The 19,393-nt window shown below is 42.1% G+C and overlaps 1 protein-coding gene across 2 annotated transcripts in view; it reads left to right on the plus strand.

The window, feature by feature from the left end:
• Nucleotides 1–19,393, plus strand: part of LOC118384223 (GDNF family receptor alpha-4-like) — an 84,043-nt gene that overhangs the window by 58,140 nt on the left and 6,510 nt on the right. The window contains exons 1-6 of one of the 2 annotated variants that reach the window (XM_035770558.2): nt 3,880–4,009; nt 10,093–10,368; nt 10,703–10,783; nt 11,480–11,825; nt 13,822–13,931; nt 18,049–18,183. In XM_035770558.2, coding sequence (XP_035626451.1) covers nt 10,215–10,368; nt 10,703–10,783; nt 11,480–11,825; nt 13,822–13,931; nt 18,049–18,183 — 826 coding nt within the window. In that variant the 5' untranslated portion in view covers nt 3,880–4,009; nt 10,093–10,214. Of the gene's footprint in view, nt 1–3,879; nt 4,010–10,092; nt 10,369–10,702; nt 10,784–11,479; nt 11,826–13,821; nt 13,932–18,048; nt 18,184–19,393 lie in introns of those variants that run through there. The other variant, XM_035770557.2, reaches the window with a different exon arrangement.

Raw genomic sequence — 19,393 nt, forward strand, 5'->3', positions numbered from 1 at the left:
GGTTGAATAGAGGACAAGTGCCATGCTGTGACTCAGGGTCAATACTCCTATTGGGGATAAGGTAACGAACAGTGTTGTTACACTTACACATAACATGATAGAAAGATGTTGACGATACCTGACCGTTTTAGGTGCCCCTCATCGAACTGTGTGTCGGTGGGGAATTGATAGAACTTTCGCGGTGTAAATTTGCTCCAGAATTTCCCACAGTGTAGAAATGGAGGAAGTTCAAATGTTCAATGTTCAAATGGAGCATTGTTGTTGTCATGACGATTGTAGGTGGTGGTGTTGACTGGAGTTATTGTTGTGGGATCTCCTTTCGTCTCAGGAAGTTAGTTCCACACAACTTGGCTCACATGCCTTGAGATCATGAGGTAAAGTTGTAATTGTATATACAAAACAAATTCCTCATTTGGATCAATAATGTATTTAACAAAGTGACAGACTCATCTACAAAAACTACAATTTGCTCTCTATCTATTTGGTATCCATAGAACATCTTTGTTGTGAAGCCTGTGGTGCTTTGGTGACAGACTGGGTTCGAAGTTGGGTATCCTGTATACCACAAGACTTTGTAAAACCACTAAATGAATGTCTAGACATTGGCTTGGTGAGCTAATTTAAGTCTTAAGGTCTCAGGCAAGGTTACCCACAGTGCACAGATGTAATTTCAACATCTAGTTTTGATTTATATTTTGTTGAGTGAGTTTTCAACTAACGCGAATTCAAATGTGAAATCAACAAATGCCACAACGTCATTGGTTAAAAATTAGGGTTAAAAGTTGGGTGATTTTTTATATTTATATAGTATATATATATTTTATATAGTTGATTACTTTTTTTCAAATCCAATCAGTTTTCCACATGATTCAACGTCACCACATTTAATTTTTTGGTTGTTGAAATGACATGGAAACAATGTTGATTCAACCGGTTTTTGCACACCTCGGTTCCATTTCACCCCCCTTTGCTGCTCTATGTACACAGTCATTGAACACCAGTTGAACACGTTCTTGCTTATTACATGATTCCATATGTGTTATTTCATAGCTTTGATGTCTTCACTATTATTACACAATGTATAAAATAGTAAAAATAAAGAAAACCCTTGAATGAGTAGGTGTGACAAACTTTTGACTGGTATTGTCTGTATACAGTCTGTATACTGTATAAAGTCGGAAGTTTACAAACACATTAGCCAAATACATTTAAACTCAGTTTTTCACAATTCCTGACATTTAATCCAAGTAAAAATTCCAGATGAAATCTCAGTTAGTCTTTATTATAAGATTGTGAAATGTCAGAACAACCTGCCCGCTTCGACCCTATCCTCTCATCTCTTCTCAGTGGGTCAGACCATTTCCGGAGACCTTCTCCCTTACCTCACCTCGCTCATCAACTCATCCCTGACCGCTGGCTACGTCCCTTCCGTCTTCAAGAGAGCTGAGTCAGGTTTGCACCCCTTCTGAAAAAACCTACACCTTTTCAGTTCCGATCCCTCCGATGTCAACAACTGAGACCAGTATCCCTTTTTCTTTTCTCTCCAAAACTCTTGAACTTTGTTGTCCTTGGCCAGCTCTCCCTATCTCTTCAGAATGACCTTCTTGATCCAAATCAGTCAGGTTTCAAGACTAGTCATTCAACTGAGACTGCTCTTCTCTGTATCACGGAGGCGCTCCTGCACTGCTAAAGCTAACCCTCTCTCCTCTGCTCTCATCCTTCTAGACCTACCCTAGTCCTTCTAGACCTACCCAATGGTGGAACAAACTCCCTCACGAGGCCAGGACAGCGGAGTCAATCACCACCTTTGTCGGAGACACCTGAAACCCCACCTCTTTAAGGAATACCTTTTACCTGGATAGGATAAAGTAATCCTTCTCACCCCCTTAAAATATATGCCATTTAGCAGACGCTTTTATCCAAAGCGACTTACAGTCATGTGTGCATACATTCTACGTATGGGTGGTCCCGGGTTCCATGAACCCACTACCCTGGCGTTACAAGCGCCATGCTCTACCAACTGAGCTACAGAAGGACCATACTGAGGTGATGGCTACGGATGAATGGCACGACAATGGGCCTCAGGATCTCATCATGGTATCTCTGTGCATTCAAATTGTCATTGTGGTGTATTGGAAATGTTATTATTCAGAATAACCAATCATATTTATTCCCACTGGAATTGTGATACAGTCAATCATAAGTGAAATAATCTGTCTGTAAACAACTTCCGACTTCAATTCTTCATACATACATATACAGTTGAAGTCGGAAGTTTACATACACTTAGGTTGGAGTCATTATGACTTTTTCAAACACTCCACAAATTTCTGGTTAACAAACTATAGTTTTGGCAAGTCGGTTAGGACATCTACTTTGTGCATGACACAAGTTATTTTTCCAACAATTACAGATTATTTCACTTATGGAGTCGTGTTGTATCACAATTCCAGTGGGTCAGAAGTTTACATACACTAAGTCGACTGTGCCTTTAAACAGCTAGGAAAATTCCAGAAAATGATGTCATGGCTTTAGAAGCTTCTGATATGAAGAGTAGCTTAATGAATTGTATTTGAAAATCCCTCATTAATATGCTTCAAAGCAGCATGGAAAAGAAAGGGGATGTGGAAGTCGGGTATAAATCATGTATTGTCTCATTGCGTTTCATTTGATGAGTGCACCACCGGCCAGGGTTGTATATCAAGTGCAGTTATCCCTGCTTAATCCTTCTACAGAAAGAGCAGATTCAGAAAAAAAACTTGAAGATAGAAGTCTCATTTTGCCAGCTGTCATGTCGCCGTATTGAGACAGATAGAGAGCCTTAAAAGGACTTGGGACACAGCCGAGATAGATATATATCTACAGTGCTGTTACAGGCTTTATGTCCTCTGAATGCTCCAGACAAAACATACAGTGGGAGAAAAATGAGTGAAAATGATAAAATCATAAATAACTCAGACTGAGCTATAAAAAAAACTGGGAAATGTTCTTTTAAACTAATGCAATTGCTCAAAGAATACAATTGTGTTCAACAAGCAATATTTGTTTCTCTCAAAAAGGTAAGGGTCAAAATGAATACCCCTGTTTTCAATAGCTTTCAATACCTCACCTGACAAGGACAACGGCTCTGAACCTTTTTTCTAAAATGTTTTATGAGATTGGAGAACACATTGGGAGGGATCTTATTCAGAATATTTCCAGATGCTTGATATACTTAGTCTGCGTTTATGGACTGCCCTTTTCAATTCAAACCACAGATTTGATGCAGAGATGGCCATTGCGAAATGTTGATTTGTGGCCAATTAAGCATTTATTTTGGGATTTTGATACGTGCTTGGGGTTATTGTCTTGCTGGAAGATTTACTTGCGGCCAAGTTTCAGCGTCCTGGCAGAGGCAACCTGTCACTGGTGTAGAGAGGAGTAGGCAGGAGGCAGTCACAGGTTTAGAACTACTGAATGTATTTAAGCACCATAGAACAAAGCGGGATGAAACCCAAACGCTGTTGTGCCTAAAATATATCTTCATAAACAAAAAGGCACAGGGTGAACCCAAAGTGCAAAATATAAAGTACTCAGGAAATAGTAGGAGCGATTCCTCTCAGGAAAAAACAAGTAACATTTACAATGCCCGACAAAAACAAATGGCAGAGGGTGTATATATACAGTGATAGAGTGGCGATTGGAACCAGGTGTGTGTGTGTGTAATGATGGCGAGACAAGTCCGGGGTTGATAAGTGAAGGGCGTTTGCCAGCATTGAGTTCCCAAATACGAACAAAGCAATAGGCAGCACCCACATTGCCATTAAAGCACCATCCCAAAATGAGTTCAGCTATGTGAACAGAAAAGGCTTCCACTCACTTAATGTGCAGGTGATGTGTTTATGTGGTGTGCAAGAGACGGTGCTGAATGAGGTGGCCGGGTGGAATGTACAACCCCTTCATTCTGCAGAAGAACGATGTTGATCTATATGCCTACAGGAGGGAGCTGTTGAGGATGGATGGCTTATTGGTGAGCGTTGCCTACTCATTTGAAGTATATTTGCCATTTCTAAAGCAACTTGAATTGTCCTGATGGGTCCTCTCTTTGTAGCTGTGTTTAGATTTCTAGTCCTTCTGGTCCTTCTGTAGCTCAGTTGGTAGAGCATGGCGCTTGTAACGCCAGGTTTGATTCCCGGGACCACCCATACATAGAATGTATGCACACATGACTGTAAGTCGCTTTGCATAAAAGCGTCTGCTAAATGGCATATATTATTATTATATATTACTGGTAAAGCCGCAATTAATCGAGCCAAATAAAACCTTTTTGGTTGTTCTCAACCTCTGACACTCGCACGTCTATTTCAGTAAATTAAAAACGCTTTTTCTTGGTTGCGTCGTTGTATTTCACGGTACGCATTGTATATTCCCCACAGGCTTTAAAGGGATGATTTTGACCATATATGGTTAATTAGTGGCGTTTCGAAAGGCAAATAGCCAAGGTTGTGCACGAGCACTGAGGCTGAAAACAATTGCTATTTATCAATGGTGATGATTGTAGGATTGTTTGATGCATTTTCTATGCCTATGAACATTCTAAATTCCGTTCGTAAGTAGTATTTTAGAATAATTTATGCAATATTGATAAATAGGCCCATAAAACCCCCCCAGAACACTTATTTGATGAACAGTTCAGATGCAAAGTTTGGTAACAGAATGACAGTAAAATCTCCCTTTGTTTTTTTTTGTTGAACCTTTATTTAACATATTTTTAACTTGTCAGCTCAGGTAATTGATCCAGCAACCTTTTGGTTACTGGCCCAATGCTCTAACCGCTAGGCTACCTGCCACCCCAGTGTTTATGTGAAGGTAGAACATTTTTTAGAAGTTTTAATGCTAATTTCCAGCAATTCTATCCATTTCAAAACAAGAGAACTGCTGATGCACAACCAAATGTTAACTTCTGTATTCTACTACTCTAACTCTTAACAGTAAGTTGAGTTGTTTACATTTTAATAATTGAGCAGACGCTCTTATCCAGAGCAACATCAAATCAAATGTTATTGGTCACATACACATGGTTAGCAGATGTTAATGCGAGTGTATCGAAATGCTTGTGCTTCTAGTTCCGACCATGCAGTAATATCTAACAAGTAATCTAACAATTTCACAACAACTACCTTATACACACAAGTGTAAAGGAATGAATAAGAATATGTACATATAAATATATGGATGAGCGGTGGCTGAACGGCATAGGCAAGATGCAGTAGATGGTATAGAGTACAGTATATACATATGAGATGAGTAATGTAGGGTATGTAAACATTATAAAGTGGCATTGTTTAAAGTGTTTAAAGTGACCAATTGTATTTAAATTAAAGCGTCTATAGATTTGAGTCAGCATGTTGGCAGCAGCCACTCAACGTTAGTGATAGCTGTTGAACAGTCTGATGGCCTTGAGATAAAAGCTGTTTTTCAGTCTCTCGGTCCTCGCTTTGATGAACCTGTGCTGACCTCGCCCTCTGGATGATAGCAGGGTGAACAGGCAGTGGCTCGGGTGGTTGTTGTCCTTGATGTTCTTCTTGGCCTTCCTGTGACATCGGGTGGTGTAGGTGTCTTGGAGGGCAGGTAGTTTGTCCCCGGTGATGTGTTGTGCAGACCTCACTACCCTCTGGAGCGCCTTACGGTTGTGGGTGGAACAGTTGCCATGCCAGGAGGTGATATAGCCCGACGGGATATCTCAATTGTGCAATCTGTAAGAGTTTGAGTGTTTTTGATGACAAGGCAAATTTCTTCAGCCTCATCAAATCAAATGTATTTATGTAGCCCTTTGTACATCGGCTGATATCTCAAAGTGCTGTACAGAAACTCAGTCTAAAACCCCAAACAGCAAGCAATGCAGGTGTAGAAGCACGGTGGCTAGGAAAAACTCCCTAGAAAGGCCAAAACCTAGGAAGAAACCTAGAGAGGAACCAGGCTATGTGGTGTGGCCAGTCCTCTTTTGGCTGTGCCGGGTGGAGATTATAACAGAACATGGGCAAGATGTTCAAATGTTCATAAATGACCAGCATGGTCAAATAATAATAATCACAGGCAGAACAGTTGAAACTGGAGCAGCAGCACGGCCAGGTGGACTGGGGACAGCAAGGAGTCATCATGTCAGGTAGTCCTGAGGCATGGTCCTAGGGCTCAGGTCCTCCGAGAGAGAGAAAGAAAGAGAGAGAATTAGAGAGAGCATACTTAAATTCACACAGGACAGCGGATAGGACAGGAGAAGTACTCCAGATATAACAAACTGACCCTAGCCCCCAGACACATAAACTACTACTGCAGCATAAATACTGGAGGCTGAGACAGGAGGGGTCAGGAGACACTGTGGCCCCATCCGATGACATCCCCCGGACAGGGCCAAACAGGAAGGATATAACTCCACACACTTTGCCAAAGCACAGCCCCCACACAACTAGAGGGATATCTTCAACCACCAACTTACCATCCTGAGACAAGGCCGAGTATAGCCCACAAAGATCTCTGCCATGCCACATCCCAAGGGGGGGCGCCAACCCAGACCGGAAGATCACATCAGTGACTCAACCCCCTCAAGTGACCCACTCATGAGGTTGAAGTGGCGCTGTAGTGCCTTCTTCACCACTCTGTCTGTGTGGGTGGACCATTTCAGTTTGCCTGTGATGTGTACGCCAAGGAACTTAAAACTTTCCACCTTCTCACCTACTGTCCCGTTGATGTGGATGGGGGGGGGCTCCCTCTGTTATTTTCTTGACACCACACCCCGAGGGCCCTTACCTCCTCCCTATAGGCCGTCTCGTCGTTGTTGGTAATCAAGCCTACCACTGTAGTGTCGTCTGCAAACTTGATGATTGAGTTGGAGGTGTGCATGGCCAACCAGTCATGGGTGAACAAGGAGTACAGGAGAGGGCTGAGAACGCACCCTTGTGGGGCCCCAGTGTTGAGGATCAGCGGGGTGGAGATGTTGTTTCCTACCCTCACCACCTAGGGGCGGCCCGTCAAAGTCCAGGACCCAGGTGCACAGGGCGGAGAGAGTAAGTGCATACATTGTCATACTGGTCCCCTGTGGGAACCAAACCCACAACACCGGTATTGCAAGTGCAATGCTCTACCAACAAAGTTGCAATGGACTGAGTCCCTTGCAGCCAGGGGATCTAAGTGACCGCTTATGCCTGCAGGCGGCCCTGATTTGAACCAAAAACCTGGTTGCTTCTGCCAGGAGGCTGACATTTGTCCGCAAGTGATTCTTCCAGCAAGACAATAACCCTAAGCACACATGAAAATCCACAAAGAAATGGTTAAGTGACCATAAAATCAACATATTGCAACAGCCATCTCAGTCTCCGGACTTGAACACCTTTGAAAACCTGTGGTTTGAATTGAAGAGCTGATATGAAGGTTTGGCGGAATGGTCTAAGATCATCCCCAAATCTCTTTCTCTGAACATTTTATTAGTCTGAAATAATGTCATTTACCAATTTTCCTCGACCCTGTCATAGAGTCAAGGACTGGATCAAATAGAATATCTTCCTAATGAGGATTTTACAATGCCTTTAGAAAGTATTCATACCCCTTAAAAGCCTAGGCGTCCCGCTAGTGGAGCAACTTTCGGTGAAACTGGAGAGCGCACATTTCAAATAAATAATCAGAAATTGTGAATATTAAACATTTAGGTACATACAAGTGTCTTATATCGGTTGAAAGCTTACATTCTTGTTAATTTACCTGCACTGTCTGATTTACAGTAGATATTACAGCGAAAGCATGCCATGCGATTGTTTGAGGATGGCGCCCCACATCACAATATTTTTCCACCGTCACAGGTTTCATAAATTCACAAATAGTGATTAAACATTCACTTACTTTTTTGAAAATCTTCCTCTGATTTGTCATCCAAAGGGTCCCAGCTGTAACATGTAGTGTCATGTTAGAATCCTTCTTTATATGCCAAATAGTCAGTTTAGTTGGCGCCATCCATTTGAGTAATTAACTCGTTCACCATTCAAAGAAAGGAGTCTGAAAATCTACCCCTAAACTTTGTTTCAACAAGTCAAAATACGTTTCTATTTACTCCTCAGAGACTACAATATTTCTTAGGGAAATAACTATGTTCAATAGGAAACTGAATTTAGCAAGTTCTTCTTAGCGCGCGCAAACATGGATTTCCAAGCCGGTGTCCTTGTACTAAAACTGTTATTTCTAATTTGTTATTCAAGTTACAAGCCTGAAACCTTGAACATAGACTGCTGACACCCAGTGGAAGCCATAGGAATTGCATCCTGGGAGCTAGAATTGAGTGTACTGGCCATTGGAAGAGCATGGCCTCTCTCCAAAAAGAAAATCTGGTTGTTTCTTTGGATTTTCTCCTAACATATATCTCCTACATTATTTTACCATTTCTACAAACTTCAAAGTGTTTTCCTTCCAATGGTACCAATTATATGCATATCCTGGCTTCAGGGCCTGAATAACAATAATACTTTGGGCACGTCATTCAGACAGGAAGTGGCGAAAAAAGGGGCCTAGCCTAATGACCCCTTAACTTATTCAACCACTTGTGCTACAGCCTGAATTGAAAATGTGTTAAATATCTCACCCATTTACACACACTAACCCATAATGAAAATGTGGTTTTGGAATTTTGGAAATGTTTTGAAAATTAAGTACAGAAATATCAAATTTACATAAGTATCCCCTAGTCAATACATTTGTAGAATCACCTTTGGCAGTGATTACAGCTGAGAGTCTTTCTGGGTATGTCTCTAAGAGCTTTGCACACCTGGATTGTACTTGTTAGTACTTTTTATTTATTCTTCAGACTCTGTCATGTTGCTTGTTAATCATTGATAGACAGCAATATTTTCAAGATGATTGAAGTCAAAACTGTAACTAGGCCACTCAAACATTCAATGCCATCTTGGTAAGCAACTCCAGTGTATATTTGACGTTGTGTTTTAGGTTATTGTCCTGCTGAAAGGTGAATTTGTCTCCCAGAGTCTTTTGAAAAGCAGACTGCACCAGATTTTCCTCTAGGATTTCGCCTGTGCTTAACTCGAATTCCCTTTATTTTTATCCCCCCAAAAATCCTAGTCCTTGACGATGACAAGCATGCCCATAATATAATGCAGCCACCCCCATGCTTGAAAATATGAAGAGTGGTACTCAGTGATGTGTTGTGTATGGCCCAAACATAACACTTTGTATTGAGGACATAAAGTACATTTATTTCCTCTATTTTTTTATTTTTTTTTGCAAATAGGTGCAAGTTTTGGAATATGTTTTAGTTTTGTACAGGCTTCCTCCTTTTCACCTTTTCACTTTGATTAGTATTGTGTGGGGTAACTACAATGCTGTTGATCCATCCTCAGTTTTCTCCGTTAAACTCTAACTGTTTTAAAGTCACCATTGGTCCCCATCTACCAACAGTTGCCCGAGGCATTGGAAAACCTCCCTGGTCTTTCTGGTTGAATCTGTTTTTTGCTCAACTGAGGGACCTTACGGATAATCGCATGTGTAGGGTACAGGGATGAGGTAGTCATTCAAAAATCATGTTAAATGCAATTACTCCACACAGTGAGTCCATGACACTTATTATTTGACTTGTTAAGTACATTTTTACTCCTGAACTTATCTAGGCTTGCCATAATAAAGGGGTTGAATACTTATTGACTCAAGACATTTCAGCTTTTGGTTTTTAATTCATTAGTTAAAAATCCTAAAAACATCATTCCACTTTGACATTATGGGATAGTAGGCCAGTGACACAATTCAGTCTCAAACATCTTTTAGGACAGAGAACGGGCTCTGGTGTAATAGACCAACAGAAACCAACAGATAGCCAGTAGTCAAATATTTTCAACATTTCATCAGATGTTTTCACAAGCCTCATGCTTTTCATTGCATTTGATTATTACAAGTGGTTTAGGTGATGGGTTGGGTGATCTGCATAATGAGAAATTAGGTTTCCAAAATTGAAACCGTGACCTGAAATAACCTGTGTACTCAATCATAATTGTTCTCCACTCCCTGCCTTCTACTCTTCTTTTCTCTCCACCACCCTCCCCATCCCCTTCTCTCCTGTAGCCCTGCATGAGGTCCTGTCTGAAGGCAGAGACTGTCTGGTGGCGGGGGACTCATGCTCCAGCGACGAGACCTGCAGCCCACGTCTGCGGACCCTGCGTCAGTGCGTGGCGGGCGACGGCAGCATGAAGCTGGGCCCCGGGGCCCGGAGCCAGTGCGCCAACGCCGTCTCAGCCCTGATTTCCAGCCCCCTGCATGGCTGCCAGTGCAAACGGGGCATGAAGAAGGAGAAGAACTGCCTCAGCATCTACTGGAGTCTCCATCAGTCTGTCATACACGGTGAGCAACTTAGCTCTGTCATTTGTATCGAATGGCGGCCAAGTCCATTTATGTAACACAGGTTACAGATTTAACTCTCTACCCACAACACAATCTGGCTGACGCAGCTTCGTCATGATGCCTGGCACACAGTCAGTCATCAGTCACCACACCTGGCGTCACCGTGTAACAAATTACTGAAGGTCCTTGGAGAGGGGGAGTATTTGCTGTATTAACCTGCAGGAGTCGTAATAAACAACCACAGGAAATGAACAATGTGCAAGTCCTGTTCATTCGCTCCAAAGGGATAGTGTCATTACTGTGTCATATAATGTGTCATTCCGTATCCCCTCAGGACTCAACCTGGTAGAGAATTACCCTTACAAAGCCGTGGAGAGAGACTACGACTCCGTTCGTCTGGCCTCCATCACGGCTGGTAAGTACATGGACCTCGGTTTATTTTGATGTTACCGCAAACTTTTGACCATGAGCCAGAGGTTTCATGTTGAAAATAAACCACCATCTTTTAGGTCCCCCTGGAGGGCAGCCTTAGGCATAGAATAACCCACATTGTATCCTGGAGGCATAGTTACAAATTAATACAATTAGCATTATAAAAAATGTGGTTTTGCTTCCAAGCATCTCATTTACATCTGCTTTAACATTTTCATTTGCAGGAAGAGAAGTACAGAGGAACAATGAATACCCGTCAATAATTATTTAGGTTTCTCAAGACGTTTACTACTTTTAAATGGCAATTTCCCTCAAGACTATGTCTGAATGTGTTGATTCACTTATAATGAGATTATTGTGTCATGCTTTGGAAATTCAAATTAGGTTCTAAATATGCTCTAACCATCAAATATATCTACCCATAACTTATATATTTGTTTGGTTATTTGAAGAGGTTAGGACTACAGTATGATGGTGTGCCTCCTCGGAGGAAAGAATCCAATGCATTCAAACAAAGAATACCACTAACCTTAGAAGAGAGGAACCTGATTATCTATCTGTATTGTTTCGACAATATATCATTGATGGGTGATATAGCATTTACCAAAAATGTTTTACTTGGTCATTCTCTTATTCTATGATACTGATTCCTGGTTCCTCCTATTCCTTGCGCCAACAGACTCTGAGGCCAACGTGGCGACGGTGAACCGTTGCCTGGACGCAGCCAAGGCGTGTAACGTCGACGACCTGTGCCAGAAGCTCCGCACAGAGTACGTATCTGCCTGCATCAAACCCTTGGCCAAGTCGGGCCTCTGCAACAAGGCCAAGTGTAATAAGGCCCTACGCCGGTTCTTTGATCGCGTCCCTCCAGCCTACACACATGAGCTGCTTTTCTGCCCTTGCACGGACATGGCGTGTGCCGAGCGACGCAGGCAAACCATTGTTCCCGGCTGCTCCTATGAGGGCTCAGACAAACCCAGCTGCCTCATACAGATGAGTATGTGCAAGGGTGACTATGTGTGCAGGTGAGTTAGAAGCTCTAATAACACAACATACTGTTAATGTGCACCTATTTACTTACTTTTCTATTTTGGGACATAGGCCACAATGAGCTACTACCACTTTCTGTTTTAGCCAACATATTGTGACTCGCTCCCAGAGAGGTTGATCTCGGCCAGCTCATCTAACAGTCTTGTAACACTCAGTGTAAGATGTATAACATTGACTCCCAAACGTATTTTCGCTTTTACCAAAAAACTGTTGTTCATATTTATTGTGAACCACCAACTCAACAAACCAATGCTTCAACCCAGTCTTTAGTCAGGAGTCTCATGACCCAGACAGTACCAGCTGTGACCCACCAGTGGGGCCGTGACTGATAATTTGGGAACCACATCTGTATCAGGTCAGACAAACCGAACAAGCAATCAACAATGGTTCAATATTCTACCCCCAAGCTGTCCACCCACATCATTTAGAACACCCCTGAGAGTCTGCTGGATAAACACATTAAATATTTTACACAGATAAAATGTAAGATGGATTAAAGTTATTGCGACCTCTTGTCATGACCATTATTTCTCCTTCCCCCTTTCCTGCTCTGTGGCTGTACTAATGATTCTGGATTGTGGAAATAAATAAATAAATGCCCCTCACTGCAGTATGCCACATAGCCTTACATGTAAACTTAGCAAAAAAGAAACGTCTAACTGTCAACTGTTTCTTTTCAGCAAACTTAACATGTGTAAATACTTGTATGAACATAAGATTCAACAACTGAGAAATAAACTGAACAAGTTCCGCAGACATGTGACTAACAGAAATGTCATAATGTGTCCCTGAACAGGGGGGGGGGGTCAAAAGTAACAGTCAGTATCTGCTGCATTAAGTACTGCAGTGCATCTCCTCCTCATGGACTGCACCAGATTTCCCAGTTCTTGCTGTGAGATGTTACCCCACTCTTCCACCAAGGCACCTGCAAGTTCCCAGACATTTCTGGGGGAATGGCTCTAGCCCTCACCCTCCGATCCAACAGGTCCCAGACGTGCTCAATGGGATTGAGATCTGGACTTCTGCCATGGCAGAACACTTACATTCCTGTCTTGCAGGAAATCACACACAGAATGAGCAGTAAGGCTGGTGGCATTGTCATGCTGCAGGATCATGTCAGGATGTGCCTGCAGGAAGGGTACCACATGAGGGAGGAGGATGTCTTCCCTGTAACGCATAGCATTGGGATTACCTGCAATGACGACAAGCTCAGTCCGATGATGCTGTGACACACCGCCCCAGACCATGATGGACAATTCACCTCCAAATCAATCCCGCTCCAGAGTACAGTCCTCAGTGTAACGCTCATTCCTTCGACAATAAACACGAATCCGACCATCATCCCTGGTGAGACAAAACCGCGACTCATCAGTGAAGAGCACTTTTTTGCCAGGCGACGTTGTTGCCTGTGATGTCTGGTGAGGACCTGCCTTACAACGGGCCTACAAGCCCTCAATCCAGCCTTTCTCAGCCTATTGCATTCCTGGTGTAACTCAGGCAGTTGTTGTTGCATCCTGTACCTGTTCCGCAGGTGTGATGTTCAGATGTACTGATCCTGTGCAGGTGTCATGCCTCCTTGCAGCATGCCTAAGGCACGTTCAGGCAGATGAGCAGGGACCCTGGGCATCTTTCTTTTGGTGTTTTTTCAGAGTCCGTAGAAAGGCTTCTTTAGTGTCCTAAGTTTTCATAACTGTGACATTAATTGCCTACCGTTTGTAAGCTGTTAATGTCTTAACGACCGTTCCACAGGTGCATGTTCATTAATTGTTTATCATTGAAAAGTTATTTGGATTTTTACAAATTATCTAGTTTTTTTTGCTGAGTTTACTAGTGCGGTACCAAATTCATAGCATAACCCTATCGTCCACCAGTGAAAACCATTTCATAAAACATTCATATTTTTTACTATTGTAATTTGTGTCCGGCCCTTGCTCGCTACTAAACCGTGCTAGTTGTATTGGATCTGTGTAGGTCCCGTCTGGCTCAGTTCCAGTACGACTGCCAACCAGCCGAGTCGTCTGCCAACAGCTGCAAGCAGGGGAACTATGGAGCCTGTCTACTTGCCTACACAGGCCTGATAGGTGGGTACAGAGCCTGAGAGAGCAATTTAAGAATGAGAACGGATTGGAGAAAGCAAAATGAGTGGAGGAGAGGATAAATCGATGAATGGAGAACAGGAGAAAGAGAGAAAAGGAAGTATTTAACTAACCTAGTGTACTGAAAAAGGAGAAAGCAGTTAGAGGGGCAATGAGAGAAGGATGGAAAAGGTTAATTAATGAATAAAAAAAACAAAGATTGTCAGGAAATATTTGATTTGAGGGAAATTAAAGTTACTATTTAAAGGAGCTACATGTAACAAGTTATCAAGTTATTCAGCTATCACTGAAAGATGCTGATGTATGTACATACAAGGAAAGTATTTGCCATTTGGAGGTGGACATGCTACATTTAGCTTCTTTAATAGTGTAGGCCTAAAATAAATGAGTAGGATTTGAGTATATCCTATTTGTGAAGGTTTAAAGCAGTATGTACCCTGAGTATACAAAACATTAAGAACATGCTCTTTCCACAAGACTGACCAGGTGAATCCAGGTGAAAGCTATGATCACTTAATGCCACTTCAATCAGTGTAGATGAAGGGGAGGAGACAGGTTTAAGAAAGGATGTTTAGACAATTGATTCTTGAGACAATTTAGACATGGCTTGTGTATGTGTGCCATTCAGAGGGTGAATGGGCAAGACAAAAGTTTGCAGTGGCTTTGTACAGGGTATTGCAGTATTTGACAGGTACACCGGTTTGTGTCAAGAACTGCAACGCTGCAGGGTTTTTCTCAAGTTTCCCGCGTGTATCAACAATGGTCCACCACCCAAAGGACATCCAGCCAACTTGACACAACTGTGGGAAGCATTGGCGTCAATATGGGCCATCATCCTTGTAGAGTCCATGTCCCAACGAATTGAGGCTGCTCCGAAGAAAAAAAGGGGAGGGGGGGTGCTGCTCTATATTAGGAAGGTGTTCCTAATGTTTGTTCAGTGTATATACTATATACAGTTGAATTTGGAAGTTTACATACACCTTAGCCAATTACATTTAAACTTCGTTTTTCACAATACTTGACATTTAATCATAGTAAAAATTATCTGTCTTAGGTCAGTTAGGGTCACCACTTTTATTATAAGAATGTGAAATGTCAGAATAATAGTATAGATTTATTTCAGCTTTTATTTCTTTCATCACATTCCCAGTGGGTCAGAAGTTTACATACACTCAATTAGTATTTGGTAGCATTGCCTTTCAATTGTTTAACTTGGGTCAAATGTTTTGGGTAGCCTTCCACAAGCTTCCCACCATAAGTTGGGTGAATTTTGGCCCATTGCTCCTGACAGAGCTGGTGTAACTGAGTCAGGTTTGTAGGCTTCCTTGCTCGCACACGCATTTTCAGTTCTGCCCACAAATTGTCTATAGGATTGAGGTCAGGGCTTTGTGATGGCCACTCCAATACCTTGACTTTGTCCTTAAACCATTTTGCCACAACTATGGAAGTATGCTTGGGGTCATTGTCCATTAAGAAGACACATTTGCGACCAAGCTGATGTCTTGAGATGTTGCTTCAATATATCCACATAATTTTCTTGCCTCATGATGCCATGTATTTTGTGAATTGCACCAGTCCCTCCTGCAGCAAAGCACCCCCACAACATGATGCTACCACACCCGTGCATCACAGTTGGGATGGCATTCTTCAGCTTGCAAGCCTCCACCTTTTTCCTCCAAACATAACGATGGTCATTACTGCCAAACAGTTCTATTTTTGTTTCATCAGACCAGAGGACATTTATCCAAAAAGTATGATCTTTGTCCCTGTGTGCAGTTGCAAACCACAGTCTGGCTTTTTTTATGGCGGTTTTGGAGCAGAGGCTTCTTCCTTGCTGAGTGGCCTTTCAGCTTATGTCGATGTAGGACTCGTTTTACTGTGGATATAGATAATTTTGTACCTGTTTCTGACAGCATCTTTACAAGGTCCTTTGCTGTTGTTCTGGGATTGATTTGCACGTTTCGCACCAAAGTACGTTCATCTCTAGGTGACAGAACGCGTCTCCTTCCTGAGCGGTATGACGGCTGCGTGGTCCCATGGTGTTTATAGGTAGGCCTTGAAATACATTCACAGGTACACCTCCAATTTACTCAAATTATGTCAATTAGCCTAACAGAAGCTTCTAAAGCCATGACATAATTTTCGGGAATTTTCCAAGCTGTTTAAAGGCACAGTCAACTTAGTGTATGTCAACTTCTGACTCACTGGAATTGTGATAGAGTGAAATCTGTCTGTAAACAATTGTTGGAAAAATTACTTGTCCTGCACAAAGTAGATGTCCTAACCGACTTGCCGAAACTACAGTTTGTTAAGAAGAAATTTGTGGAGTAGTTGAAAAACTAGTTTTAATGACTCCAACTTAAGTGCATGTAAACTTCCGACTTCAACTGTATGTCCCAATATGCCGTACACATAAGGACAGTAGCGTGCGGTGGTTCTGGGGCCTGGGCCTTCAGTGAAGTCCTACACAGTCCCACCCGAATTAATCCACCTCTTATTACCATCATTATGATGCCATAGCTCTAGACACTATACATTTAGACAGAAACGCAGTATAACCAGGCGTTGCGTCACCTTGAAATTGACATTTTTATTCTGAGAATTGCAGGGAAAGAGTACAATACCTTTTCATTGTGCAGCTTCGTTGCCCTGCGCGCTTGTTCGTTGAGCTGTAGATCCACTCAGGTGTCCCCAAAAGTTTTCAAAAGCACCATTGCTTGTAAGTGCCCAGCCGTACTTTGGTGTCTCGTTGCTGCCTTGGTTAGACAACTCAGGTTTGCAAAGCCAGTGTGGCTCCACACACCAAATTGATCACTTGCAAATAATAGGCATTCCCAGCAGTACAGTTTGCAGTGCTTCTCGGAGCCTGTGAGTCATTGATAGCACCCATAGTTGAAAGTGGCGAACGAACCCCTTTCCCGCCTACCTCTCCTGACAATGTCTAACTTTTCTTGAAAAGTCTGTCTTGAGAATGGCGTTATAATTATATCCTCGACCAAATCGATATCTTCTCCTTCCGCCATTGTGGGTTGAAAAAACAGCTTAGTAGTACGCAAATTAATTTGTTTATCAATTTCAGTTTCCTAGTTCTGAGACCTGCCCATATAGGACCTGCCTCTCAATATTGGTAATCCAATCAAAAGACGTGCACGCACTACGCCTGCTAGCTGGCTCCTGTGTACAATAGCCAACTCTAAAGCTGATTGGTTGACACTAAATTTTTATTTCCATTCACTTTAAGCTACAAGCAAGCACATTGTTGATTCTGAAGGCCTGAGGGCAGATTTTAGACCCCTGGCAACACATGATGGCTGAATATGATTGGTAAAAGATCTAACATAAAGACCAGCCCTCCAAATCTCAACCTGGGGCTGGAAGCAGTGCAACCAAGAGGAACGCTATGAAATGAATAGTGTAACTCTTACTCTGAGGAATAATTTAATACATATTTGTGGGAAAAATATATATATTTTTTATTATATTCTGATGATGTTTAGGCCAGCAGAGAAGGCCTTGCTGGCCCTGACGGCCCACCACTGCATAAGGACCTCTGAAGGCAGACTCTGAAGTGTAAAGGCTGTTATTACACTTTGAGAAGTGTCTTTGATGAAATGTAGACTTTGATTTATGCACTCGCTCAAAGATTGGCCATTTTTCTTTCATGCTCTCGAAAAAAAGAGCACAAGTGACCTAATACATTTCAAGAGCATTCTGTGGTGCCCTTCAGCAAACAGACAATTGGCATTTTCAATCCTGGTCTGTATTTATTAAGCACTTAAACTCTCCATTCCATTTCAAAACTTGGGAGAGAAATGGCACACAAACACTTCCAACCATTTTCAAAGAAAGCGCAAATGAAAGTGTCTGGCTCCATAAAAACGAGCAACAGACAGCTGGCAAGAATTACCCTCAACACACTTGTACTCATAGCTGCATTTTTGCTCATTTCTTGAATAACACATCCCCACTCACATTGTGCGATTGAACAGTGAATTGCAAACAAGGTTCATAAATGTTTTACGTTGCATAACAGTCCTATAACAACGGGTCTTTCGAGGGAATGAATATTTGATACTAAACTGAGAACATGTTGTTTCTGCAGGCAGTTCGATAACTCCCAACTATATGGATAACTCCACATCTAGCGTGGCCCCGTGGTGCTCCTGCTCTGCCAGCGGAAACCAGAGAGTAGAGTGCTCCGACTTCCTGGAATACTTCACCAACAACGTCTGTCTCAGTGAGTGGCTCCCATCAAGTCATCACAAAAAGCAGTCTCCAGTGACTTAGCCTGCATCCCAAATGGCCTAGTTTTGACTAGGTTCCATAAGGCGCTGGTCAAGAGTAATGCACTATTTAGGGAATAGGGTGGCATTTGGGATATAGCCTTAGAGTAGGGTTGTGTTCACTGGAGGAAAACGGCCCAAGGTACTTTCTGAACTATTGGAAACATTTTGAAACCTTTTGCTATGGTATCCCTAATGAGCATGTTACACTACCCAGGTTGACAGGGGAGAAGAACAAGAGCAACATCTTATTGTATCTCAAGATGCCCTATTTCTATAAAATATTGTTCTGTATATTCCAATGGTAAAATATATGGGACGATGTACTCCATGAGTTCTGGGGATTTTGCCCTTTAGTTTTTTTGTAATGTCTCTCATATGCTGTCTCCCTTTTGAGGAATGATTTATCCAACATCTCAAAAGCAACACTTTGGTTTTCCATTACAATAATTGGTCTACATAACAATGCTCTTGCAATTATTCTACAAAAAAAACCTTCACAGAGCTCCCATTGAAACCAAGCATCATTTGATTTGTCTAATCTGTTGGATTAAATGCCGTTTTTCTCTTATTTCCAAATGTTATTTATTGGATGTTACTCCTCGTTCATCCTAGCCTACTTGCATTGAATACCTGTGCCAAAGGACGACAGCAAATTGGGCTCACAAGGAGAAGTGATTTGACGAGGGGAAAATTTGATACAATGAGGCAGATATGTCCCCTGTAGGCTCAATAGCAGTGAACGATTGTGTTAAATAGTTATCCCCTCTGTGGGAAAATGACCCGGTCAGAGTATAATCTCGTGCTTTTTCTTTCTCTTTCTTCCTTTTCACTCTCTCGCTCCTCTCTCTTTCACCCCTCTCGCTCTCTCTCTCTCTCTCTCATATTAATCATCCCCTTCATGCCGTATCCTCTTGGTAATTCCACCTGGGTGTTCAGTGCGTTTTCTTTTCACTCAGGAAAGAGAATCACAGGGCTAACCTAAAGTAATGACATATTTATTAATTCACCCCATCTTATTGGCTTATGCATAAATTCCCGTTTCAACAATTGATGTAAATATTAGCTGATAATATGCAACTTGTATAGAGTTCCTTATGGAGACCATTTGTGTCGATTTTACAGACTTAACCCATAATAGCATAGTAATGTTATTACATGTAA

Source organism: Oncorhynchus keta, chromosome 5, assembly GCF_023373465.1.
Source record: "Oncorhynchus keta strain PuntledgeMale-10-30-2019 chromosome 5, Oket_V2, whole genome shotgun sequence".
Lineage (NCBI taxonomy): Eukaryota > Metazoa > Chordata > Actinopteri > Salmoniformes > Salmonidae > Oncorhynchus > Oncorhynchus keta.